This window comes from Notolepis coatsorum (assembly GCF_963971535.1).
Source record: "Notolepis coatsorum genome assembly, chromosome: 12".
NCBI lineage: Eukaryota > Metazoa > Chordata > Actinopteri > Aulopiformes > Paralepididae > Notolepis > Notolepis coatsorum.
In genome coordinates this window covers 56,610,093-56,636,842 of record NC_140176.1, presented here as the reverse complement: position 1 = coordinate 56,636,842, position 26,750 = coordinate 56,610,093, and the positions used below count along the sequence as shown (strand labels likewise).

General features: G+C 47.1%; 1 protein-coding gene across 1 annotated transcript in view; it reads left to right on the top strand.

The window, feature by feature from the left end:
• The window catches only part of mpp7a (MAGUK p55 scaffold protein 7a), a 208,329-nt gene extending 186,654 nt beyond the window's left edge, over window positions 1-21,675 (top strand). Inside the window, exons 13-16 of the mRNA XM_084325841.1 lie at window positions 84-180; window positions 3,697-3,805; window positions 6,337-6,480; window positions 19,186-21,675. Coding sequence (XP_084181967.1) covers window positions 84-180; window positions 3,697-3,805; window positions 6,337-6,480; window positions 19,186-19,365 — 530 coding nt within the window. The 3' untranslated portion in view covers window positions 19,366-21,675. The remainder of the gene's footprint in view (window positions 1-83; window positions 181-3,696; window positions 3,806-6,336; window positions 6,481-19,185) is intronic.
• The last annotated feature ends 5,075 nt before the right edge of the window (window positions 21,676-26,750 follow it).

The following is a 26,750-nucleotide window of genomic DNA, read 5'->3' as shown; positions in this document are numbered from 1 at the left end:
AGTTTGAGGTAATTTCTCCTTCTCTCTATTATAATATATATTTCTCTCTCTCTCTCTCTTTCTCTCTCTCACTCCCTCTCTCTTAGACACCAGTCGGCCCAAGAAGAGCCAGGAGAGCGATGGCGTGGAGTACCACTTCATATCCAAACATCTATTCGAGACAGACGTCCATAACAACAAGTATGTAGAACTGTATACACTAATACTACCGTGAGGTATTACTGCAATGAGTCCTGATAGCGTAACACTTCAGATAGTTATTATCTCCTTCAGATGATGAGTGATGCTGTAACAAATGAAACCACAGAAAGCCCTGGCACTCTCTGTCACTATACTATACTATACTACACTACACTACACTACACTACACTACAACTACACTACACTACACTACACTACACTACACTACACACTACACTAACACTACACTAAACTACACTACACTACACTACACTACACTACACTACACTACACTACACACACTACACTACACTACACTACACTACACTACACTACACTACACTACTCTACACTACAATACTACACTACATAACAAGCCACCCCTCCCCTCGCCCTTGTGAGATCAACTGAAATTGATTGCCCCTGCCGACTCTGAGCCACTAGGGGCAGTGTGACGGAGACGACAGCAGGCTGACTGATGTGCGCTGCCACTGTAAAGTAGCTGTGTGTGTGTGCTGCAGACATGCCTCTGTGTAACCGAGTGTGAGGTGGTGATGACAGGGCCAGGCCCTGTGCTGGTAACAGATCTCTAGACACAGGCCCCACGGTTTCCCTGTCTCCGTTTCCCTCCACCGCGCTCTCTCTCTCTCTCTCTCTCTCTCTCTCTCTCTCTCTCTCTCTCTCTCTCTCTCTCTCTCTCTCTCTCTCTCTCTCTCTCTCTCTCTCTCTCTCTCTCTCTCTCTCTCTCTCTCTCTCTCTCTCTCTCTCTCTCTCTCTCTCTCTCTTCTCTCTCTCTCTCTCCTCCTCACTGCGAGCCCTGGCCAACCAGAGCCACCGGGGGCCGCCCACCGCCGGCCGCATCGCGGCCTCACCATTTTGTCATAACAGTGATGGATGCCTCTCTGCCCGTCTCGCACGAGCGCTCTGGGGTTGGTCAAAACGGAACAGCGCCCATATGAGGCACACACATGCAAAAACATTTACCCATGCACGCACGCACACGCACACACACACACGAACAAACATCACAACAGGAAGCCTGTGGCACTGAGCGTGTATAGAGTGTCAGAGCATGGAGAGAGAGGAGGAGGGGGGGGGGGGGGGGGGGTATATATTTAGGCCCCGTTGTGGTGTTGTCCGAGGCTTGCAATGTTTTTCAGGGAGACAGGGGGGCGCGAGTGATGTGGGCAGGATGCGAGGGACACCATGCTGAAATTACAAGGCAGCCAAGGAGCAGCCTATTGAGATGGCCCTTGTTTGCGTTATGCATCGTTGCGTGCACCAGAAACAATGGCCACTGTACTGGGACGGCTGAATAAAAATGGACTTAACGTCCGTGTGAAGGAGATTCAGACATTTGTTTCCAAACACGCTATACGTGTTAGAAAGCAGTTGCTGAGAACATGTGAAAAGGCTGACCTGTGTAGTACTGCATTGTGGAGTTTAGAGTGGAGTTTTAGACCATTTTTGTATTCTGGATTTTTTTTTGGGGGGCGGAAATCATGGCTCGATGACACACTAGAGCACACTCGGTGTTGTTTCACAGAGGTCAATCGCTTATGTAAATTGAGACAGAGAGAGAAAGACATGGAGAGAGGGTGGAGGAAGAGAGAGAGAAGAGCAAGAAAGAGAAGAGAGAGAGAGAGATGCGGTTTCAGCGCCTTCAGCGGACACGCCCGCAGCGTTTCAGAGCAGAGAATACTGCTTATTTTTTTCACGATTTTTAAACCAAATTTTATATACTTGGCGATTTCTTTAATAATAAAAGTTTGGCTGGGCGGTTAATAACACATGTTTCCGTGGTGTGACATATTTATTATTGATTTACGCAGACTTTAAGGAATATGGGCCCAATAACGCTTGTGCTAGTGTATACAATGTTCCCTGTTTAAAAATGGCGAGCATCCATGCATGCTCTATATAGTTAAGCCCTCACTGGCATGACATCCTAGTGTCGCTCCCAAATCTATACCATCATCACCTCTGAAAACATACACAGGGCTAGATCCACAAAGAATACGGTGCTAGTTGCACCCTTACTTACAATTCATTATGAATTGAAAATGGGGGACCCTGATGTAAACAAGGCAAAAGTCTTTCTCTGGTCTGCATCCCCTTAACAATTGTGTGTATTGAGCCGTACTGTATTGTACCCATTCTGCAATCTGTTAATACAATTTTCATTCAATCAATCACCGCGCAGATTGATTGATTGAATGAACATTTTATTAACAGATTGCAGAATGGGTACAATACAGTACGGCTCAATACACACAATTGTTAAGGGGATGCAGACCAGAGAAAGACTTTCGCCTTGTTTACATCAGGGTCCCCCATTTTCAATTCATAATGAATTGTAAGTAAGGGTGCAACTAGCACTGTGCAATCCATTATTTGTGGATCTAGCCCTGTGTTATACACTGCATGGAACAGGCTAATGTAGTATGCTCTTAAATTAATTTCCCATAACCGTATATGAGGTTTGTGTGGACAAAGTGTCCCTTTTTTTCAGAAGCCGTGTAAAAAACTTTCTTACATGGGAAATAGTTGTTTCAAAATAAATAAATAAAATAAATCTTTTACATGGTATTAAGCACAGTAGTCATTTGTCTGGTCATCGTGAGCAGCCAGCGAGCATAACACGCCATCTTGTTATGTGGAAATTCTTTCCACGTTGTTACTCGCGGTCTCTTCGCTGTCTTTTTCTTTTTTCTTCTTCTCCCCCCACTTTCCACAAAAAAAATACACCAGTGGCTTTTCTTTTTTACGACAGCTGATTGGTGTGAAAGAGGGGAAGATTATCTGGTGGAAAAGTGTGTTTGTTTTCTTTGCACCGGCGCTCGCTCCCCGGCTTAGGGAGAGGAAGGGGAGGGAGTCTTCTGGCGCGAGGGGTTTATGTTTTGGATGATCTGGAACAAACAGGTGTTATAGATTGAAAGAGTAACATACTGTAGGAGATTATATAAAAGTCTCGTATTTTGCCAGAGTGTCTGTTTTTTACGTTGCAACGAAGAATGCTATCTTCAGATATGTTGGCGGTTTGAGAGTCATCCCCTCCCTGGCCCCTGTTGATCTGTCGGGTTTATATGTCATTATCTTCTAAATCGGAATCCCAGGAGTGTGTGTGTGTGTGTGTGTGGACACAGACGGTATAATGGATTAGAATAAAGATCTTAATGTTACTCTTCGGGATCATTAATCCAACATTATTGTTGATCGTCGACTCAAGGTCGCAAAATTGACGGCGGAGGGATCCTGCAAATAAAAAGCAATAACTTCAGTTACTATAGTTTGCACTTGTAGAGCCGTGCTGATGTAGTGGTATTATTATTTAGCGGGATACAAATGCAGCGGTACAAACACACACGTGTAGAGGGCTACTCTGGCGTACAAAGGTAGGGCAGAATTGTTTAGCGGATGTAACTTCTCGTTTGCTATGTTGATTTACTTTTCTGTCTCTTTTGTGTGTCTCTAACACCCCCCCCCCCTCTCTCTCTCTTTTTTACCTGGCCTCAGGTTCGTTGAGCATGGCGAGTACAAAGGGAATTTTTACGGGACTTGTTTGGACTCGGTCCGTTCCGTCCTCTCCAAGAACAAAGTGTGCCTCCTCGACGTCCAGCCTCATGTGAGTGACACATGTCCACACTTATTTCCCTCTCCCTATCATGCCCTCATCCCTCTGTTCCTCTGTTCCTCTGTTCCTCCATCCCTCATCCCTCTGTTCCTCCTTCCCTCTGTTCCTCCATCCCTCATCCCTCTGTTCCTCCGTCCCTCTGTTCCTCCATCCCTCATCCCTCTGTTCCTCCTTCCCTCTGTTCCTCCATCCCTCTCCCTATCATGCTCTCATCCCTCTGTTCCTCCGTCCCTCATCCCTCTGTTCCTCCGTCCCTCTGTTCCTCTGTTCCTCTGTTCCTCCATCCCTCATCCCTCTGTTCCTCCGTCCCTCTGTTCCTCTGTTCCTCCATCCCTCATCCCTCTGTTCCTCCGTCCCTCTGTTCCTCCGTCCCTCATCCCTCTGTTCCTCCGTCCCTCTGTTCCTCCGTCCCTCATCCCTCTGTTCCTCCGTCCCTCATCCCTCTGTTCCTCCGTCCATCATCCCTCTGTTCCTCCATCCCTCTGTTCCTCCGTCCCTCATCCCTCTGTTCCTCCGTCCCTCATCCCTCTGTTCCTCCATCCCTCATCCCTCTGTTCCTCCATCCCTCATCCCTCTGTTCCTCCATCCCTCATCCCTCTGTTCCTCCATCCCTCATCCCTCTGTTCCTCCGTCCCTCATCCCTCTGTTCCTCCGTCCCTCTTCCCTCTGTTCCTCCATCCCTCATCCCTCTGTTCCTCCATCCCTCATCCCTCTGTTCCTCCATCCCTCATCCCTCTGTTCCTCCGTCCCTCATCCCTCTGTTCCTCCGTCCCTCTTCCCTCTGTTCCTCCGTCCCTCATCCCTCTGTTCCTCCGTCCCTCTTCCCTCTGTTCCTCCATCCCTCATCCCTCTGTTCCTCCATCCCTCATCCCTCTGTGCCTCCGTCCCTCATCCCTCTGTTCCTCCGTCCCTCATCCCTCTGTTCCTCCGTCCCTCATCCCTCTGTTCCTCCGTCCCTCTTCCCTCTGTTCCTCCGTCCCTCATCCCTCTGTTCCTCCGTCCCTCTTCCCTCTGTTCCTCCGTCCCTCATCCCTCTGTTCCTCCGTCCTTCATATTTTTAGTCCTTCGGCACCTCGTGGTTTCTGCCCATATCTCACTATGAAATCCCTCTCCAGAGCAGGACGGTTGTCTTCCTGGAGGCCATGGCTGCTTACAGGGTTACCAAAGCGGGCTTTAAAGACATTTTTCGGGAGCAATTACCGCAAATGTTCCCTATTTTGAAGATTTCCTCTTTGGCTTACGTGTCTGGGTGGTGGCGATCGGCCCTTTCACAAGTGGCCGGCGCGTCGCCGGGGCCCCACAAACCCCGGAGCAGGGTTCCTTATTATCCAGGGCCAAGCCTGTATCAGCCGGGCCTCAGGCCCATAGGCTCTTCTCTGTTTGTTTTCGCTCACTGGATAATGACACACAGGCACAAATACGCCCATTATATAGATTACCCTGGCATGCTCTCAAACCACCTAGGCCCAAGTAGTAGTAACAGGCAGTCAATCCCTGGAACTGGGTGTGTGTATGCGTGAGAGCGTGCACTGTAAGCATACCGCTGCTGTCTTTTATCTCCAATTTTGGATCCTTTTCACAGTTTTTATTTGAATCAAAGGTTGACTCGGTTGAACCACGGTTGTCAACCCCCCCCCTGACAACAACGATTATGCGAGCGTACGGTATGCCACAGTGCACCTCCTCTCTCTTGTGTATCTCCTCTCTCTGTCCTGGCCTGGTTCCTCCGGCGTGAGTTATGGATCTGATCAGCGGCAGTAGCAGCAGTATGTTGCCGCTGAGAGATGCGTTCTGCCCCCCTGCCGGCTGAGTGAGCGGCTGGTGAAAGCAGCCTTTCCGTGCTCCCCCTCTGATGGAGACGGATGGTCCAATGACGATTGCTCCTCCTCCCCGCGGGGGGTTCCTTCCCAGTATTCCTATCAGTTGTGGGTTTGGACCCGCGCCCCCGCCGGCCCAGCGAGGGGCCTGTAGTGTACACTGTGCCCGGGCTCGAGGAGAGGCGGCGGCGCCGCTAAGCATTTCAGCTTTCTCATCCTCTGCGGTTCAGTGCTCTCTCACACACGTGCTGTTTCAATACACATTCACACACACACACACACACACACACACACACACACACACACACACACACACACACACACACACACACACACACACGTGTTTTGGAAGTTCAGATGCGCATCATACATTCACATGCTGGGATCCGGTACACAGAAGCGGCACGGCGTCACGCTGACTTTCATTACACATGAGCGCTACGTGCTGAAAGCCTCACGCTGACACACGCTCTCACACATGCACTTCCCGCGCCGCGCCGCTCCGCGCGCCGTCTCCCCACCGAGCTGTCGTGCCGTCACAGCCAGGGGGGGGAGGAGCTACTGAGCTGCCAGACGGATCTCTGTATCTGGTTCCCTTTCCGTTCACGCTGTGAGAACTCCACACCCACACCTTTCTTGTTGTATTTTTTTTTTTTTTTTACAAATCTTTTTTTTTTTTCCCTCTTTCTTTTTGCGTCTGTCCAGACGGTGAAGCACCTTCGGACGGCGGAGTTTAAACCCTACGTGGTGTTCGTGAAGCCGCCGCCCATCGAGAGGTTGAGAGAGACCAGGAAGAACGCCAAAATCATCTCGGGAAAGGATGACAAGGGAACCGCCAAGCCATTCACGGTACGACACCCGCCCCCTCCTCCCCAGCCACCCCCCCCCCCGGTTAGGGAGAAGCTTCAAAAAGCTTGTGTCTCTCACACAGAATCACCATTATTTGCCAGGTATAAATAATAATAATTTATTTAACCAGGCAGATCCATTAAGAACATTCTTATTTACCTGGCCTGGCGAGAGGACAAAAGAGCCTCTCGAAGGGTAACAGGGAAAGGGGACGAAAGAAATTAAATAAAACGGAAGAGACAGATGATGCATACATCACAGAGGTAAGGGAAATAATTAAAACACACATCAAACAAACAACCAAATAAAATTACACGGTATGTAATACATGAAGCAGAATAGACAAAGTACAGTTAAAAGGCGCAGGTGTGCGTGTAAACAACTCTGTGATAGAGTCCTTAATAGTAGTGAGTGAGTCTTTTGCATCTCGTTCCAACTGCTAGGAGCAGCAAATTGGAAGGATTCTTAGGAGGAATCTGTAAGTAGCAGAATTTCCCACCAGACAACTGGCTACAGGATTAGTAATAAGCACGAACCGTGGGTTCAGAATGAGGCTTCTGTGATGGGATCTCAGTTCAAAAGGGATGTAGATCCTGGGAATTGGCCCATTGTGCTCTTTTATTTTATTTTTTACTTTTATTTATAGCATTTTCAGCTTTTTCTGGCCACGCAGGACCGATAGAGGGAGAACGGGAGGAGAGGTAGGGAAGACATGCAGCAAATGGTCGCCGGGACTGGGAAACGAACCCGGGACGACCGATTCGCGACTCAGCGCGCTATGTGGTGTGCTACTGGAGCGCCCCGGCCCATTGTGCTCTTAAAGGGATATTTCACTTTAGTAGAACTTGTCAAGTTTCAGCATTCTTAACTCTTATGTAGTCACTCACCTACAAGTAAGCTAGCAACCACTGCTCTCCCTGTCATCCGCTGTCAACACCACCACTCCTCCCAGTTGTCAGGCTCCTCATTCCCTAGCTAGTCGAAATATCATACTTCTGAAGTATCAACAAACTACTGCTGTGCAGTTAATTATTTAATTTTTTTAACAGACAATTCTGAGTCAAAGGTGTGTGTTTGTTTTAACATTTGATGTGTGTTTACAGTTGTATTACCTTTGCTGCCTTGCTGGAAGAAAGATTCTGAACATTCTGTGAGACGTCGACTGTAACTGAGGGGTACAATTCCCTGACTGTATTACTAGATATGATACTTACTACCACTACCTTTGTACTTAATATTCGGCCACCCAGTACACGGCATAAATATATTATCATGAACACTCTCACGTAGATGAAACGGATCCAACACAAATGTACGAATTAGAAACAGGTCTTTATTTCCTACACAGCGATGGTGTGTAGAATAAGCACTTAATCACTTAATTACATTTATGAATTGAAATAGTATGCACTTTTATGGCAAGGAGTATTCGTCGGTATATCAATAGAGAATGTCCAATCTCTGAAGGCGCAGGTGGTAAATATACGACCTGGAATAGTTAAGGAATAACAGCAATGATACTTTAATGATTATAGGCTGGATACACTAGAGGGGGTTAATCCGGTCGCTTGTAAGCCGACAGGAGTAGGAGGGGGGGGGGGGGTAGAATCCAGCTGCCTCGTCCGGCCAAGGGTATCCCAGGTGAACCCACTGTAGTGCCGTTCAATGCGCCGGCGATCCTTGGACCACAGATGAAAGCAGGTGGCCTCTTTGTGGGCCGGCTCTCTCCGGTCCACGGGGGAGAGACGTGAAGAGACCTCGTCTTGCAGAGCGTCTCCTCACCTTGCGTCCTCTCCAGGGGGGGGGGTTCCAACACACGGCAGTGTCGGGGGTCTTTATCCATGGAATAATCAAAGTATCCAAAGCATAATCCGTGCCTGGGAAGGCGGGCTGTCGTCGGTAGAATAATCCGGTATACAGGTCCACTCGCTCGTCGGCTCTGGGGCTCCTCGGGTGCAGCTTCACATAGGGTCAACCACCCTGGGTAAGCAGCCAGTTCTCTGCCCGAAACGATGGGTACTGACTACGGTAGTATTCTCACCGCACGAAGCACTATATATTAACAGACTATTATTAGCTTAATAGACTACGTCCAACTCGACGATATAGTGCCAAATATGACTATTCAAATATCAATATACACGATGTCTCAATACCGATGGTAGGCCGAACTTGGCCTTACTCCCACACGTGGCGTCGCGGGGAGGCTTTACGTCTGTGACTCTATTGGAGGGTAAGAAACTGGACTGAAAAGAAAGTCCTACTTTAGTAGCGCAGTATATATACGCACTATGAACAAATAGTCCCATTAGTGGTGCGGTAGCCAAATTCCTACGCGGAACTAGGACTTGTTCGTACATGTCGAGCGGTACGTTTGAACTGGGTCTGAGGGGTATGGCAGCCTGGCACCAAGGTCTCGACCAATAGTAGAATGGAGACTATTATGGGATGTTCAGTAGGCTAGAATGGATATTCAATGCATATTGTACAAGGAATATACAAGGGATATCAGGGAATATTAGAGAATATACAAATACAATTAAATATATATATATAAATAAATATATATATTCGGTTTAATCTGGCCCTTCACAACATCGACAGTTGGTCGAAGTACGCCTCAAGTTAGAAATAGTTCCTATACTCATACTGGGAGGACTGGTGGTGTTGACAGCGGACAACGGGGACTGCAGTGGCCACTAGCTTACTTATAGACGACTTTAGATAGAAAGAGGACTGCCGAGTTCTACTAAAGTGAAATATCCCCAAATCAGCCCTTTTTCCCCAGTGGTTTGCGTTACAATTGCATTACATCTACCGATGCTCAACCGAGTGAAGGAAGGTCTCTGAATTGACCTGGGTTCTGTTTGTGGCTAGAGTCAGATACACTGTTATAGGAGCACATGGCTTTACTCCTGCTTAACAGGTTAGCGGAGCACGAAATAACAGAAACCCTATCTGGGTGTGTGTGTGTGTGTCTGTGTGATGAGGTCATCCCCTGCACACCTTTCTTGCCGGCCCCAGCGGGAGTCCAGATGAAACCAATTAGCCGGTTGCGCGATGCCGCTGGGGGCGGCTTGCGGCGAGGAGGAGGAGAGGGGGGGGGGGGGTCAGATGATGGCTTTCCCAGCCCCGCGGGCGCAGCGTTCACTCGCTCGCGTGTCTCTCCAACGGGGGGTCGCTTTCAGGCCAAGTCCCGGGTCACTGCCGCCATACGACCGGGTGAGCAGAAGATGAGAAGACAAAAGGAGGAAGCGAGAGAGAGAGAGAGAGAGAACACATTCGGGCGGTGGGTGACATGCAGACAAGCCGGTGTTGAAGGTCGGCTGCGAGGCGAAGGAGAAGGTCTGGAGGGAGAGGCGGGGATGAGGCAGTGGAGGGGGGGGGTTTAGCCTGCAGGTGCAGAATCATCACAGTCGGGGGCTCCCGCGGCCCCTCACACACTCTCTTGTGTTTCCTCGTAGTCGCCCCCCCCCCCCCCCCCCCCCTCTGCGCGTGTCTGTTCTGCTCAATCGCACACACACACACACACACACACTGAGGTGTTACTATCCACACACACAGCGTGAGGCGAGGAGAACGACAGGGTCACAGACGAGAGGTCGGCTCTAACTCGGAACATCCCTCTGCCGGCTCGTCTCTCTCTGTTTTATACGTGTCACTGTGGTTCAGACGGCTTGCCTCGCTGTCAAATATTTGAAGACTATTCCATTATATTATATTATTATATATTTGCTTGGAAAAACTGCAAGTTTTTGAAAGTTGAAAGTGCAGAAGGAGGGGAGGGGTCAAAGGTCAGAGGTCACACAGGTTGGTGAGTTCTCCCCAGCAGACATCAAGGTGTAACACGAGGTGAATACGTTTTGAATACTTCCTGTGTTCACTTCTGAACATGTTTATGCATCGGCAGAAACCATTCCAACACGCATACATTTTTAAAGCCCCTACGTGTAGGATTTCCACATCAATATATCATTACCAATTCAATGTCCATACCTTGGTAGGATTACCGCAAAAACACAGTCTGTAGCCTCTATAATATTGTATTTTTGTTATCAGTCGGATCCACAGGAGTTCTGCTGAACTGCTTTAACAGTTTGAGTGCCAGCCATTAACATGGGAAAGAAACATGGTTAAATGCCAGCACCCACTTCAATGATAGCATTGTGAACGCATAATCTCTCTCTTAAATTATGGCTATGTGTCTAATCTGCCTGTCGCTTATCAATGACTTGTTTGCAGTCAACATTGTCGAAACGGATTGTTTTTTAATCGGTTCATTTTCGTTTATAGCATTTTGAAAAGCCCTAGTTTTTCAGGGAAATATATAGATTCCGTGATAAAAGGCATTTACTGGAATATTCTAGCATACACAAAAACGTTGTAATTTTTCTGCCTATTTATGAATCGTTTTCAAATAAACGCTAGATTATCGATAGTATACAGTATGTGTACTTATGCACGCTATAGAGGCGGGCTGAAAAATCGATTCTCTCATTTCCTCATCAGCGATCACAGCCACACACACACACACGCATAGGGCAAACGCTGATATATAGGTCAAAACAGCTCTGATTATCCTAAGACTGGTAAAATAAATTCCTTACCTGAGATCAGATGTTATCCATAAAGAGTATTCCAATTCCTGATCGCCATTCCAAATATCGATCACGCTTATTGATTACAGTGTTGGGTCCTGTAAATACATAATCCACATGTTTTCCGGGCCGGCAAGCACAATCGATCCTTCAGTTGGCCTTGACGGAAAAGTAAAATGAGCAAACTGATCACTCCCCCTGCTGAGACGATAGGGGGCGGTATCTTCCCAATTGAGCTCAGAGAGACTCTGCAGCACTAACCCGAGGCTTGATTGATGAAATATGAATTCAAATCGCCAATAAAAAAAAAAAAGACAAACGAACGCTATATAGCGTCTGGGGCACTCAAAGGTCGGCATGAACTAACGACAAAACGCGTCCGTGGCACTCAATGTGTTAAGGAAGTCTTTCCAAACAAAACTTGCTTTAACCAATAAAAGCACATTAATAAAAGGTTTGCAGGGCTGTTTAGCCTCTCCATGCTTCTTCAAAACAAGTGCCAATGCGGGGAGCTTCCAGTGGGCGGGAACAAACATCTGATTTGCGACGAGAAGCAACTTCAGGAATTTTTTTTATTTTAACACCTTTTTGGGACATTGTTTGGATGCCCAATAGGGAGGTGTAGTCTGACATCACTGGTTATTCCACCCGTATAGGGATCACTAACATTATTGTTTAAGCATTTTTTTATGATTAATTGCGAATATTTTCATGTTGAGCTATAGATTGTGGATGAATAAGCACAGAAAGGTACACCATGCAAATGTTAATGCTTTATTTGTTTTAAACGAGCCGATTTAGAAATGGGCAATGGGGAAATACATTGCGTTGGACAAATCAAATCAAATTAAATGTATTTGTAAGGCCCGACAACACACGTTAATGTCCCCATGGGCCGGACACGTCTTCTTTAAACAAGTCAAGAAGAAACATAACAATAAATCAAGAACAAAACAAGAACACCATAAGGTCCAACAAATTTAAAATGAATGCAAACACTCCCAGACATACCCCACGCGAAGGTAAGGAAAAACTCACTAAAACCTAGCAATAGGAAAAAATGCACCACAGGCAATGTGGAGGAGAGAAACCTTAGAAGGGCCATTCAAGGGGGGATCTCCCTTCTTAGATGTCGGTGATAGTAGTGTTGCAGACTGACAGTGTTAAGCATGCACTCGTGTGTGTAGTGAAACACAGATGAGTGCATGCAATAGCAACTGAACATTTAAAAAAATTAAAGATAAGAGCTGATAGCGATAGCAACTGAACATTTTGAAAGATTAAAGATAGAGCTGATAGAGGATCTATTTGAGGCATAGGGGTGGCGCAAAGAGGGTCGCGTCCTCCCCGTCTTAATCACGGTACGTTCAACACTCCGGTCATCGCTCCGAGACAGCCGGAGACAGGGAGATAGGGGGCAGTGCAGAGAGGGTCGAAACCTCCCCGACATCATCGCGGGACATCCAGCACTCCGGTCATTACGAGACCGCCGGAGACAGGGAGACAGGAGGGCACGCAGAGAGGGTTGCATCCTCCCGGTCTTCATCACGGGACGTCCGCCACTCCGGTCAACACTCCGGGACAGAAACTCACAGGGAGACAGGGAGACGGGACAGGCGTTAGACAGCTCGCGTGATTGTAGTGGGCGGACATAGCAATAGATACAAGTGGTAAGCATATATGTGAATAGAATAGAAGTACTTAACCCAGCAATGAAACCACGTTGACAGACCACAAACCATGTTGACAGACCACGGACAGAAGACGGTAAGGAGCTGATCCATGGCCTCAGAGGGTGGAACACGAAAAACGGCAATGACGTAACCACTACACCTCCCAATAGCCATCTAATTCAGGGGTGGCCAACCCGCGGCCATCAATGTGGAACGCCCTACCCAAAGCTGTAAAGGAATGTGAATCACTACCCACTTTCAAAAACACTCTCAAAAAACACCTACGGGAGACTGCAATTCGAAACTGGCCCCTGTAAATGTCCTAACACAACCCCCTCCAATGTACAGTAAATTACCAAGTATGGTCTTGTCAATATTCCAATGTACAGTTTTGTTTGTACAGTTGTACAGTGTCACTCATTCCATAAGGACGTAGAATAAACATTTAAAAAAAAAAGAATTAAATGGCCCATTTGCATGTTCTTGGTATCTGAATCTAGGGACATATATGGATCAGTGTCAGAAATAGTGTGTCTGTTACTAGGCTTGAGTAAATTGTAATGAACCAAAGGAGAATATCAATTCTATAAAAAAAAAAAAAAATATCTTTGACTGTGAATAACACCATGCTAAAATTGACCAGACCTGAAAAATCTAAGCAAATGAATAAAGGGAAGATGATTAAATGGAAGGTTTTGTAAATACAGTACTGAATTCTGCCATCTTTTTTATAGTGTAAATTTCTCCACCATTTTTCATCGTATTGCAACACCGTTTTTTGCAAGACGTTCACAGAAAGGTAGAGAAACTAACTGTGTTCTGTTTTATGGCAATAACGTTCAGGTTTGTGGGAGATAATCCCAAAAAAATAAGAGAGATTAAAAAATGTATCCAGAAGTCAGATGTTTGACAGGGGTGTGAGCTGGGTAGGGTAGTTTTTCCAAAATTCGAAAGCCCGGAGTCTCTTCCTTCAAAAGACTACACTCACTTTTGGCTGTGCCACTTCCTCCTATGCGCCGGTTTCCGACTCAATGCCCTGAGATTTCTATAATCTTAATATTTCACTAATAACAGTTAAAATACATATAAACACATTTACTATCAAATAGCATTGTGAGGCTGAACAACAGGACCAATTGACTATACATGTGCTTAACATTTTTTAAATAAACATTATTTTTTTAAATGGCTAAAAGTGATTTTGTCATTTTGCAACCGTGGGTCTCACAGGGTACTTTTAACCCTGTGAGGCCCAAATAAAAAAGACATTAGCAACTTCAGAGGCCAGAGGGTGAGACCTATAAACACATCAAGGGTGCCGTGACTGAAAAAAAAGTTGAGAAACGCTGGTATATGGTGTGGCTCTTTGTGGTACCACAGTCATTTGTGTGGCTCTTTAGTCTCTGACTGGTTGGCCACCCCTGATCTAATTCATAATTTTCACTGGGATCCTTTTTTTTTGTTGCCCTTTTCCCCATGTTCTCCCCAATTTAGTCATGAATCCAATTATGCATCATGGCCCTGGTCGTTGCCCTAATCCTCTGTTGGTCTGGGGAGGGTGAGACTACCACATGTCTCCTCTGTCGGTCTGGGGAGGGTGTAGACTACCACATGTCTCCTCTGTCGGTCTGGGGAGGGTGTAGACTACCACATGTCTCCTCTGTCGGTCTGGGGAGGGTGTAGACTACCACATGTCTCCTCTGTTGGTCTGGGGAGGGTGTAGACTACCACATGTCTCTTCTGTTGGTCTGGGGAGGGTGTAGACTACCACATGTCTCCTCTGTCGGTCTGGGGAGGGTGTAGACTACCACATGTCTCTTCTGTTGGTCTGGGGAGGGTGTAGACTACCACATGTCTCCTCTGTCGGTCTGGGGAGGGTGTAGACTACCACATGTCTCCTCTGTCGGTCTGGGGAGGGTGTAGACTACCACATCCCTCCTCTGATACATGTGGAGTCGCTAGCTGCTTCTTGTCACCTGACAGCCAGGCGTTTCACTGGGACAGCGTAACGCGCACGGAGGTTCACGCCATCTCCCCCAGATCCCCTCCCTGCTTAACCGATCAGTAGGAGTCCCTGATGCAAACGGCCAGGAACCCTCACCGGTGTCCCACCCAGGAACGCTGCCAATTGTGTTGGAGCATTTGACCGAGCCGGAAGTAGTACCGCTTACCTGGGATCGAACCGGTGGTAGGCGAGCACTTCTTACCCGTACACTACCCAGACGCCTCCTCGTTCACTGGGATCTTCATCAGTGCATTTTTGGAAATAGTGAACTGTGAGTTTGTCCTGGGTCTCTTCAACTGCCAGCAGGGGCCTGCGAACAGTACACCTTAACTGTCACAAACAGAGAGCGGAATACTGTTGATTGGCTCGATATTGGTTCTTTATTACAGATGCTAGAATTCTCCACGGTATAACGCCACACAAATGTTCCCTCTGTGTTGGTCTCTGACAGCGAGGCGTATTTCAAGCCAGGTTACCGACTCCACCCTCTGGAAACCTCCACGGACCTCAAGCAGGCTTTGGCCACCAGATATATAGCTCTTAAAAGGGGTTAAAAGAGAACCTTGTTTGGTGAGATGTCACAGACATATTTCATGCAATAGAGTGGAAAAGCCACTGAGAGCAAGAGAGGAGGGGGAAGAGAGGTCTGTTTTAATGATGAACCTCGTCGAACAGTCCACTTATTGTTTTAGCAGAGCAGTCAGACTTCTGGCCTATTATTGTTATACCTGGAGTGTATTCAGTATCGGCTTTCAAAAGGCGTTGGACATGCCGTAAAAATCAACCAAAAAATTTAATACTGATGTAATACTGTACATCCAGGCCACGGTATAAGAATTTGTAATATGGTATAAACTAGAGTTGTTGTAGACGCGAAGGAATCGGGCCATGGCGTTTCACTCATGACTTTGACATGCTCTCTTCCCCCGAAGAGAATAAAACCAGGAACCTCTTGCCGAACCATATCTGTTCTGTTTTTTTCAGTATACTTATCTATTTAATACCAAGGGCAGGTGCATTTTATTGGGATCAGTAAAAGCTGATTTTTCCATACAGCACCTGGCGTGGCAGTGGGGAGGGGCCAGGTTCCTGCTGTTTGCTGGCCGGCGGTTTAGAAGATGATATCGGCACTTGACTTGCACCCTCCTTCTCTCCTGTACTGTATTAACTCTGTCTGTCTTGCTGTCTTGTCTGTCAAATTCACTAGTATACTACTGCAATAGTGTGTATTCTCGTCTGTCTTGTCTGTCACTCTTTACTTCCCCTTCAGTATACTATAAGGCTTAAGCCATCATGTCACTGACTTGCTCAGCTCATGTATCTTTTTCCTTCAAGTCTCTCTCTGTCTCTCTCTCTCTCTCTCTCTATATATCTCTCTCACTCTCACTAACTCAATATCATATTCCTTGTCTGTTTTTCATTCCAATCCCTCGTTCTCTTTCCATCTCCCTCCCCGACTCACTGTCCCCTAGCTGTCTTCTCCGTGATTAATACTCCTTCAGCTGGCATGGCTTAACAAGAGATGGAGACACAGGCACAGCCACTTGCGAGTCGACTGGACATGGAAAGAGCACGCACGCACACACATCTTAAATGCTTCATTTGAATCTACCAATTACATTATGCATATGAGTTTCAAATATCCCCAGACGTGCATGGTTTAAGGTTATTTAATGACAAAAAAAGAAATGTAATAAAAGAAAATATAGGATTTAAAAAAAAAGATTAGACGAGTTTGAGACAGACAAATATCAAAACCATCGGGCTACAGAAATAGCCGAGACCTCTGATATGCACAACTAAGGGCCGATGCTTGGTCGGTTATTTTCCCAGAGAAGGCTTGTTCCAGGTCGAATGGGCAACCTGTCGATCCTGATAAGCACGTCTCTCTTAGCCTCAGTAACGATAGTGATATCACTGGCGTTAGGAATATTGGAAAACTGCTCTGGCATCCTCTTTGGATGTTTGTGCAGACATGGTGAATTGGAAACAGCTCTCCGACAGCAGTAGCAACCCGATTAGCGATTCAAGTCATGTCCGGCAGCAGCATACAGGCCTCTGTGTGCATCACAGCCATTCACAACATGTGCAACAGATTCTAGCTGCTGATGTGTGAAGGGTACAAAAATAATAATAAAGAATTGTGGCCGTCGATTGTCAGACTACAGGATAGCCAATTGTACTTGGACGGTAACACCTGTAATCTAGTGGAGAACGTCTTTGCCTACAGCAGCATTATGGTGCCTAGAATGTGACAATCGGCAAACACCCGGGAAGCCGGTCTTCCCTGCCAGCCGCCTCAGTCCAGTGCAGTGTTGTTTTTTTGCCTGGTGTTTGTTTAAACTTTGAGGTGAACACACACACTCGCACGCATGCATACTCACTCACACACACACACACACACACACACACACGAACACACACACACACACACTCACTCACACGCATGCATACTCACTCACACACACACACACAAACACACACACACGAACACGAACACACATGCACACACACACAAACACACCCAGCCTCCAGATTTAACTGATCCTTAGTCAGGGCAGGTGACCCTGTTGTGCCGTGGGTCAGTGGACATAGTGGACATCTGTTACTCTTGGTCCAGATGAGCACAGCAGGGGGGCCTGCCTGCGAAGGCTCGGTGCAGATCCCCAAGAATACTGGCCTGTGGTGGGATGGCTTCCTCCCTGGACCAACAAACCCCCTGCCCTCCCCTCATCCCTCTTTTAATCTCCTTGCTTCCTCTTTCCTCTCATCCTTCAGGGCCCGGGCTGATAAACCCATCATGTCTTCTCACAAAAGACAATGGACCATGAGATGGTGTGGGTGTTTTTATCTTTTCTTTTTTTCTCTTCCTCTATTTTTTACTGTCTTTTTACTGGCTGTGAGGTAGATGCGTGCTAGACGGCCAAAGTGAAATGGAGGAGGCTATAGGCTTTCAGAATGTGTCACGGTGAGCAAGCGTTTTATATTTAGCTGTTCAGCTAATCCAGTATGTAGCGGAAAACTGCGTGAAACAACTCCCGGCCAGGAGGATCATCTCGCAAGCGAGTCGTTTAAAAGAGTTTCAAATTTGAATGAGCATAATGTTTATGTGCACAAAGACTGTGTGTGTGTGTGTGTGTGTGTGTGTGTGTGTGTGTGTGTGTGTGTGTGTGTGTGTGTGTGTGTGTGTGTGTGTGTGTGTGTGTGTGTGTGTGTGTGTGTGTGTGTGTGTGTGTGTGTGTGTGTGTGTGTGTGTGTGTGTGTGTGTGTGTGTGTGTGTGTGTGTGTGTGCTTATGTGTATATGCATCTGTTTGCATTTTTTTGTTTGAGTTTCTGCATATAAATGTTGCATTTGTGCGTATTTATAATTGTGTGTTTGGCAAAGAGGGTCAATATAAAACCATATCTATCTGGAGATCTAAAGTTAAGTGTTCCTTGTAAAAACAGCTAAATCAGTACTCCCACTCTAGCCCTGCCATGTACTCTGAGGGCAGGCACCACCGACCAGGGCACACACTCAACACCACTGGCATCATCCGACCACCGCGCATGAACACCTGGGCTGCAGACCGGCTTCCAATATAGTCGCCCGGAATACAAAAAAATAAACGCTATGTGAGAAATGTATTCTCACACCGTAATAAAAATACATCCATGTGTAGGGCCCACGTTAGAAACGGACCCTGCACTCATTTTGGGTGCCAAGTAACCCATAGCTCAAGAAACAACAACAGAACACGAGGAGAGAGCTAATGTGCGCTCGGACGCCCATAATTGCAACTGCCCTCCTCAGCGGCCGCTAGATTTACGGCTAGAATCGCGGGAGTCCGTAAAAAGGAAAAGGATTGCACAACAGACTCTCATGGCACCAGCTCCCGTTTCCAATACTGATGTGGCCTCATCCGCAAGCTGTCACTCCCCCCCGTCATGCGTGTAAAGAAAACAGCCTGGCATGTATCAATTATGTATATTTTGCTTGTCTTGTCTGTCTTTTGTCAATTATGTTTTTGTCTTTCGCTTATTTTAAACATATTTTTATTTTCTTTGTGAATTGGATAGCCGTGAGTAGTCAATGGAGGAAATTATGAGAATTCCTTGAGGTCGGGTTCTTGTACGGCGAGGCTTTAGGACGTGGTCTGCACCAGTGTTTGTCCGTGGGCACGATGTCCTCGGACGGTTATAAAGGGCTCCGTACGGCCATGCTTGTGTTTATTTGTGTGTTTATGGCCATGTAATTTGTGTTTATGGTATGTGCATTTATCTCCTCTTTTTGTTTACTGTGGCCAGCGCTTGTGGCTGATCGATGGTGGAGACGTTCGGTCGTTTTCTGAGGTCTGATGTTTTTCTTCTTACTCTATGTCTCTCCTCTTTGTCTCCCTAACCCCACCCCACCCCACCCCGCCCTATACCCCCCCTCACCCCCAACAGGAGGAGGACTTCCAGGAGATGGTCGGCTCCGCCCTGTTGATAGAGAGTCAGTACGGCCACCTGTTCGAGAAGGTCATCGTCAACGACGAGCTGACGGCGGCGTTCGTGGAGCTGCGGCAGGCGCTGAAGACGGTGGAGACAGACACACACTGGGTCCCCATCAGCTGGACGCACTCCTGAGACCCAGAGACACATCAGCAGACTGCGGGTGGGAATGAAAGGGGGAGGACTTCCACGGAATATGCAGGGTTGTGGTTGGATTATTATTGTAATATTTTTTATTTTTATTTTTTTTACATCCACTGTGACTGGTTTTGGGGGATTAATGGGTTTTTAACTGGACGGCACCGGACAGAAACCTGCCTGACGTGGGCAGGGCCTGAACTTGGATAATGGACCTTGGCCCACAGCTTGTATCTATTGTCCATCAAACTAGACATTTGGTTTTGGTCAGATTCTTGGACTGGGTTTTGGTCCAGACCAGAGTCTGTCTGCGTGTGTGTGTGTGTGTGTGTGTGTGTGTGTGTGTGTGTGTGTAAGCAGCAGCAGCCTTGACCTCCCGGTACACACTGCGTTAGCAGGCCTGCCAGCCCCACCAGAGAGCCTGCCAGCCAGTGGCATACTAGTAGCACGGGACTCCTCGCTTTATAGTATGTTTATAACATTAGCTCATTAGAAAACCAAAGGGATTCGTATCGTTTCCGGTGGACAGTTTACACGCCTAGTATATGTCTGTGAAGAACACAGCCTCAAGCAGAGAAAATGGGAGAAGAGAGAGAGAGAGAGAGAGAGAGAGAGAGAGAGAGAGAGAAAAAGATAAATAACCATTTGCCTTCCGTCTTAAAAATGCCCTCGTGCTTCTAAAAGAAAAATGCTTCCAAGGACTGTTCCTCCCTGCTGTCCGAGCAACACACTGTCAGGTACCACACTCTCGAGAAAAGGGCAACAGGTGTAATTTTTATTTAAGAGAAATTAATATATTTTAATATTTTCAGCTGTCGTTTTCCGTACATTTTTATATGCATATCTCTAGACCATGGTCTGTAAAGCGCTGCGATCCAACCCGAAGATAACTGACTTTTTTCTTTTTTTTTTTTTTTTTTTTTAGGTTGGAAGCCTTTTCTTCAAGGAGTCAGTGTTTTTAAATTTCATCCGTTTAGTCCAGGTTTCCCTCCACCGCGTACATAGAGGCTCGATTGGTTTAGGGTGTTTTATATTCCATTAAAGGAGCCATCGAAGGCAGCCACCCCCCCCCCCCCCTACGACGGTGCCCAGCATAACAGCTCTGCCATTTAAGTCCCTTCTGTACCAGACATTTTGGCCGTCTTGGTGAAGAAAACGTTCTCAATCTTGTTTCATTTCATTAGGGTGGAGTCTTTATTTTTTATTCTCACCACAAAAAAAGGCTTAAACAAGGGTCCTAATAGAGGGTCCATAGCGCACACTTCCAGAGTCATAACTTAGATGCACGCTACGTAGCCACTTCACACTTAACGAGTGTTGTGTTTTATAGAAGAGAGGTTAGGAGTTGCTAGTTATTTGAACGACTCTCCTTTCCCTGTTCGAACCCTCCCTCCCGCCCTTGTCCATTAATTATTTATTTTTTATTGACCACTTTGCTCTGTTTCCTTGAGTTGTTTTAGAAAATCCCACATTGAAATATGGAGCATTGCTTTTAAAAATCACTAAGGAGTTTTTTGTTTTTTTTTACCTACCACTATAAGTATCGTTCAGGCTCGGCCCTTCATGTTGATGGTGTTTTGGGGATTATTTGATAGGTGAAAAAAGGTATTCTAGTCCCCCTCACCCCTCCGTGCATAGCCTATATATATTAATTTTCTTAGCACAGTCTTGCAGTACGTTCAGATACAACGCAAAGTGGCATTGTTGACATTTACAAAAACAAGACCATTTCAAAATGTAACCTATTCAATATCTGTATGCCGCCAAGCATTCGTAGCAGTCTTATTTCATATTCATTCCTAAGGTACACCTATATTTGCTCCATCTCGCCTGGTGAATTTCTCGCTCAAATTGAAATACTTTCAACTCTGCGTCTGTTCACGTTCTTTTACCCTTCTCTTCTATTTCAAATATTTAGCCTACCTTTATGTCTCGTCCTCTAGTTTTGTTTTCCGTATTGAAAGGATAATATGATTGTATATGATTCATCCCACAGTCTTAAGCCCGTTGCAGTCACTGGCTACATATGTCTCTGTAACTATACCACTAGAGTATAATGTTCCTATCCGTCGTAGTCCTACGTGTTTATCATGGTATTTTGTTCATATCTTCATTATCTTACTCTTCTGACATTTGTATTATCAAATTTGTATGATCAGAATCAGAGGTTTACAGTCTGTGCAGAACTGTTATTTTTCTTCTCACTGTACATTAAATACTGTATATGACGCCAGCTGCATGAGTTCTCTTATTCATGATAACTGTACATTTTCTATAAAAGAAATAAATAAAAGAAATCAACTAAACGTGCATGTTTAAGACCTTGAGTTGAGTTTTGGAAAGTCATTCAATTCATTGATTTATTCTGAAAGGACAAAGGAATGCTCGTAAGAAATGACTGTGGAAGAAGTGGAACATGTTCGTAAGATATGTGACTCACTGGTATGTCGGACGAGGCCTAATGTGTCCTTGAGTGTCGTTCCCCTCCACTGTAGCTCAGCGTGATGGAGGAAGAAGTCCTCATCTCTACTAGCCCACAGAGGCCTGCCGCTGGCTGCACGTTGTGTCAATGCGACACTCCCACCTTCCATCTTCCACGTGACGGCACTGGAGAGCAGTTGCACATCGTTCCACTGAGCCTTTCAAATAGTATTCTTGACAATCGGATGGAAGCTGAACAGGGTCTGGAAGTCTAGACACACTGTATCCAGAGACGGGAGAGGGCCTGACTCCAGTCCAGCCTACGCTTAACATCCAGTGGCCCAATTAAACCCCAGTGTCCTGCCGCCGGCAAGAGGCCAAATTGCTAACTCAGATGTCACTGGACCTTCAGAAACACAATGGCTTTGGGTTTGGGGGGGATCTGGAGAAGTCCTGCCTTCGAGCCAGTGGCCCCCCGGGGACCTCAGCAGGCCCCTTGCTTGATGACGTTCCAAAACAAATCCCCCACTAGTCCAAATCAGGTCGACTAACCTTCAGATTTCCTCCTTTCCACAGACCTCACTTTGATGGCTGTGTGGAGCTGGGGGTTTTTACAGGCCAGGCGGGGAGGGAGGCGGTGAGGAGGAGGAGGAGGAGGAGGAGGAGGAGGAGGGGGAGACTGCGGGGGAGGAGGAGGTGATGGGGGGAGGTCAAGCAGAGGTAACGGCTCCCGCTCAGGCCAAGGGGAGGGACTCTTAGTTTTCCAGAGCTTTTTACTCTATTTCTTTCTCTCACTCTCTTGTCCCTAATTAGTATTATGGAGCGTCTGGGAGAATCAAAGGGCCACAGGCTCCACAGTAAAGCAGGGTTCGGGAGCGCCGCAGAGCCGACCCACGTGCCCTCTAAGTGAGTGAGTAGGTGAGTGATCGTGAAACCGAGCCCCCACTTGGGTTTTTCGCCTTCCAGAAGCCATCAAGCTCAATGGCCAATGTTCAAACACACAAGAAAAACAAGGCCTTGCGTCGTCCCATAGATTAAGGGGGTGGTGTGGGGCAGGGGGGGTGAGGGGGTTGTTGGGTAACCGTGGGAACACGGCGGCAGTGACAGGTAGGAGGTTCTAAGTGAGTGCAAATGTACCTCCATTTCCTGTCACATCACGATGCCCTTATATCCCTGGGTTCTCATGGGTGATGAAAGTGTCCCCTTTTCCAGACTTGAAAGGAGCCAAAATGGACCTGGAGGAGCCAAGATGGCTGCTGGCGCCCCCCTCTCCTATGTCTCCCGTCCTCTCTGGTTTAGCTTTAAGTGCGCTTCAACAAGCGAAAAAGAAAAAAAAAGCGGCACAGGTCACTTTTCACTCTGAACCCCCACCTTCCCCCACCCCATTACTTTGAAGTCTTGTATCTCATCCACCATTAGGCCTCTGGTGTTTTCCCCCCTGCGTGTTTATTTGACCATGTCTGCCATGAAGTGTCATTGACCTTCTTCTGACTGTTCCAACCGTGTTTCCAAACACCCCTACATGCACGGGAGTGACACGCTCCATGAGCAATTTTCCAAGATTTTCCACGTTAACAAAAACGACCGGTATCTTTGACACGTCGTCGGAGAAGGAGGTTGTGGACAGACACCCTGTTTTTAATTTTTTTTTGTCTTCTTTGACGCATAGTCATCACATTTTCCGCAGTTAATGCCGCCCGGCTCACGACTGTCTTGAGAGACGCCCGTCATGCGTCATCCCGGATGCCATCGTTTCATCCGCTCTCGAGGTAAGGAAGACAGAAACACATGTTCGCGGATTAGGTTTCCCCCGAGGTGCCACGGACAATGAAGTGGCTAAGAGACAGAGGAACAGAGAGAGAGAGAACTGCGTTCCCACCAACGCCAAGAAACGATCACATCCACTTGATGATTTAGATGAGTGATTGGCTAACAATGATAAATCACGTGAGCGTGTGCATGCACCCCGCTGGTGTGTGTTTGTTTCTGTGTCTGTATTGGTGTGTACTGATTTGTGCATCGGAAGACAAAAGAGAAACGGAAGTGGCCTATAGTGGTCGGACATAAACGGAAAGAGCTGTTCATATAAATCTCCATATAGGTCAATAAATTGTCCTGTATGCCTTCTAGACTGATTTAAGACAACACATCTCTCCCTTCCCCTCTCTCTCTCTCTCCTCACTCCTTGAAGGGTTAGCTGGCGTGTGAGTCAGTAAGGGCCCAACGATCGCTTCCCCAGTTCTGACATGAACTTGACCAAACGAAAGCCCTAGCGTTCCCTTCTCCCTGTGACTGACTGTAATCGTTTAACAGAACACTGTAAGGAATCCTAGGATTTATTGGGGGGGAAAAGGAGAACATTCAAGTTATTTTTTTTCATATCTCTGATCTATGAGATTAATGATGCCCCTGTTGGACCGCAGTGCGTTCTCTTGAATCGCTCTCTTTCTCGACTGCTTTTTGATGTATTTATGTCCATAAATCCATGTATTAACTGAGCCCTTTGTTTTGGGAATAGATGGCCAGGGCCAGACAAGCAGGGCGGGGGTAGGGTGGGGTAAAGGGGAGTGGGGGGTGGGCTGAGCAGACGAACAGGGGATTAAGCTGTGGAAAAGTCCGCCGGCCCGGCCCATCCCTGTGCTGTCGTGGGCAGTGCCGGTGACATGTCACAGAGGTTCCTTACGTCGTCCCCCTGATGCTCTTCGGAAACCATTAAAAGCGAAGTGACTCCGCCTTCCCCCCACTTGTGATATACGCTCCAATCATTTTGATTTACTGGACCAAATTACAACGTCAGGGTCAATATCCTGAACGGGGCTCAACGTGATAAGTCCTGCCTTCGCCTCATGACAAATTGTGCGTCATGTGTGCATCTGAAGGAGAGAGGAAAATGGAGGAGGGGAGGGGGGGGGGGCTGTGCCCTGCTGGCTCCTGCTGGGGTCTTTTCATAAAGAGGTCTTCTTGAAAGAGCTATTCTCTCTCTCTCTCTCTCCCGTTCCACCGTCCTGCCCAGTCTCTCTTTCATGTGGTGATTCGGTCCATCGTCTGCCGGGCCAAAGCGACGCTGGCTGCTCTGGTTTCCTCATCCCTGGTAAATGCCCTTGACCGTGGGGAGAAAGGGACTGAATGGAGACTGACGGACCGGTGCTCTGGGTCCCGGGGAGCTTCCGCCCACCCTGTCTCTCCCCGGCACTAATGAGCCTCCACCATTACCTCATGTCTGTAGAGGCAAGAGAGGTCTTCAGGGCCCGTTACCTTGAGCTGTATTTCTCAATTACACAGCTTCGGGAATGGGAGGAGGATGGGGGGGGGGGGGGGGGCATTGGAGGGAACAGGGGATGCCCTTCATTCCACTCAGCCTCCACTCAGAGAATGTGTTTTCCACCCTGATGAGAACGTGTAGAAATCATAACAACAGGCTCACTCTTAATAGCCGTAGCCAGGCCAGTCATTAATGCAGGGTGGCGTGTGTATACACTGCGCTTGTTAGGCTGTGCGCAGGTTAACTTAAGCCGTACGTGTGTGTGTGTGTGTGTGTGTAGGACCGAGGGGGTAAAAGTTCAGTGGGAGAGGGTTCTCTTGCGTTGGAAATTCCTCTGACATGTGGCGGAGCTAAAGCAGGGTACGAGGGCCGAGGTTGCGCGAAGGCATTGACTATGTTAAGGGGAACAACGAACCTGTCCACCTTTATTTTCTTAAACTCTCGGCACCGCGCTCCTTCCCCCCTTGAGCCTCGTTGGCCTCCGTTGAACCAGTTTTATTTATGCGTCTCTGAACTGTCGCGTTTCAAAGGGAGGCGTACGGGAGTCAGTCGGGACCTCGTTTTGTGTACGCTCCAAATCAGCACCACGTCCCCGCGGTGCCGCTGACCTGTGTGAGTACACAAAAGAGGAGAAATATCACTTTATTTTCCAAATCTGCTTTTGTCATCATATCGTTTACCGATTTCAGTTTTTCACTGGAATATGATCACTCATTAATATTCGTCAGGCAAGCGATGTTATTCTATTTGAATTCCTGCAGGATTGTCATTTGGACCACTTTGTGCTACAGTACGTGGAAAGAAGAAATGTGACTACACGCAAGCTTCAGCACCAAAATAGTGTTCTCCATCTTCCAACTATAGGCCTATACCTCTCTCTAATGGAATGTGGTGGTCGCTCTCTCGCTCTCTCTCTCCAGCTGGGGTATGAGAGACCAGCAGCAGTAGCCAGTCTGACCCAGCGTAATGATGGTAAGTGGATTACAAGGAGGCCCCTGGTCAGTGGTCATTAACAGCAGCGTCCACTAGAGTTACCTCCAGCAGTACTCGCACCACAGGGACGAGGCCTAAGACCCCAGTGATACCTGAGAACCCCTTCTCTCCGTGGGCAGACGGCTCCCCTGAACGTTTGACCACTGAGAAGGGCCTGTTGTTTGACTTAAGATCAATAACAATGTTTGTGTGTTTCTTTAATTTGTTAACTAAAAAAAGTTATCTTATTTAATCTGTAATAAAAAATTAAAAACAATTAAACTGATAATAAAAATGGGTATTTTATTGCTGAAGCGTTATACAATCCTAAAGGAAAGTTATGTATACAGTATGTACTGTACTCCAATCACACCCAAAAGAAGGAAAGAAAGCGTCAGCTGTATTTACACTATTTCAAACACGAATATGTTCCAAATTATGATCTTACATTACACACACACACACACACACAAAGGTGTGTGAAATAAACCACTTGAGTGCCTGGCTGTAACTTAATTACAACAGTAGACAGGAGGTGGCTTGCAGGATCTCGCTTGGCTCCACAGGTCTGTATATCATCAAGGTCTCTTGAACCCCACGTTCAAGGAAACGCAGACGCACTTCACTCGCTGTGTTCACTGTTCACACAAATCTAACACGCGTTCCCATGGAACCTCGCAGATTGATGGAACCCATATATATTCAACCGCGGGGTGTGGACGATTCC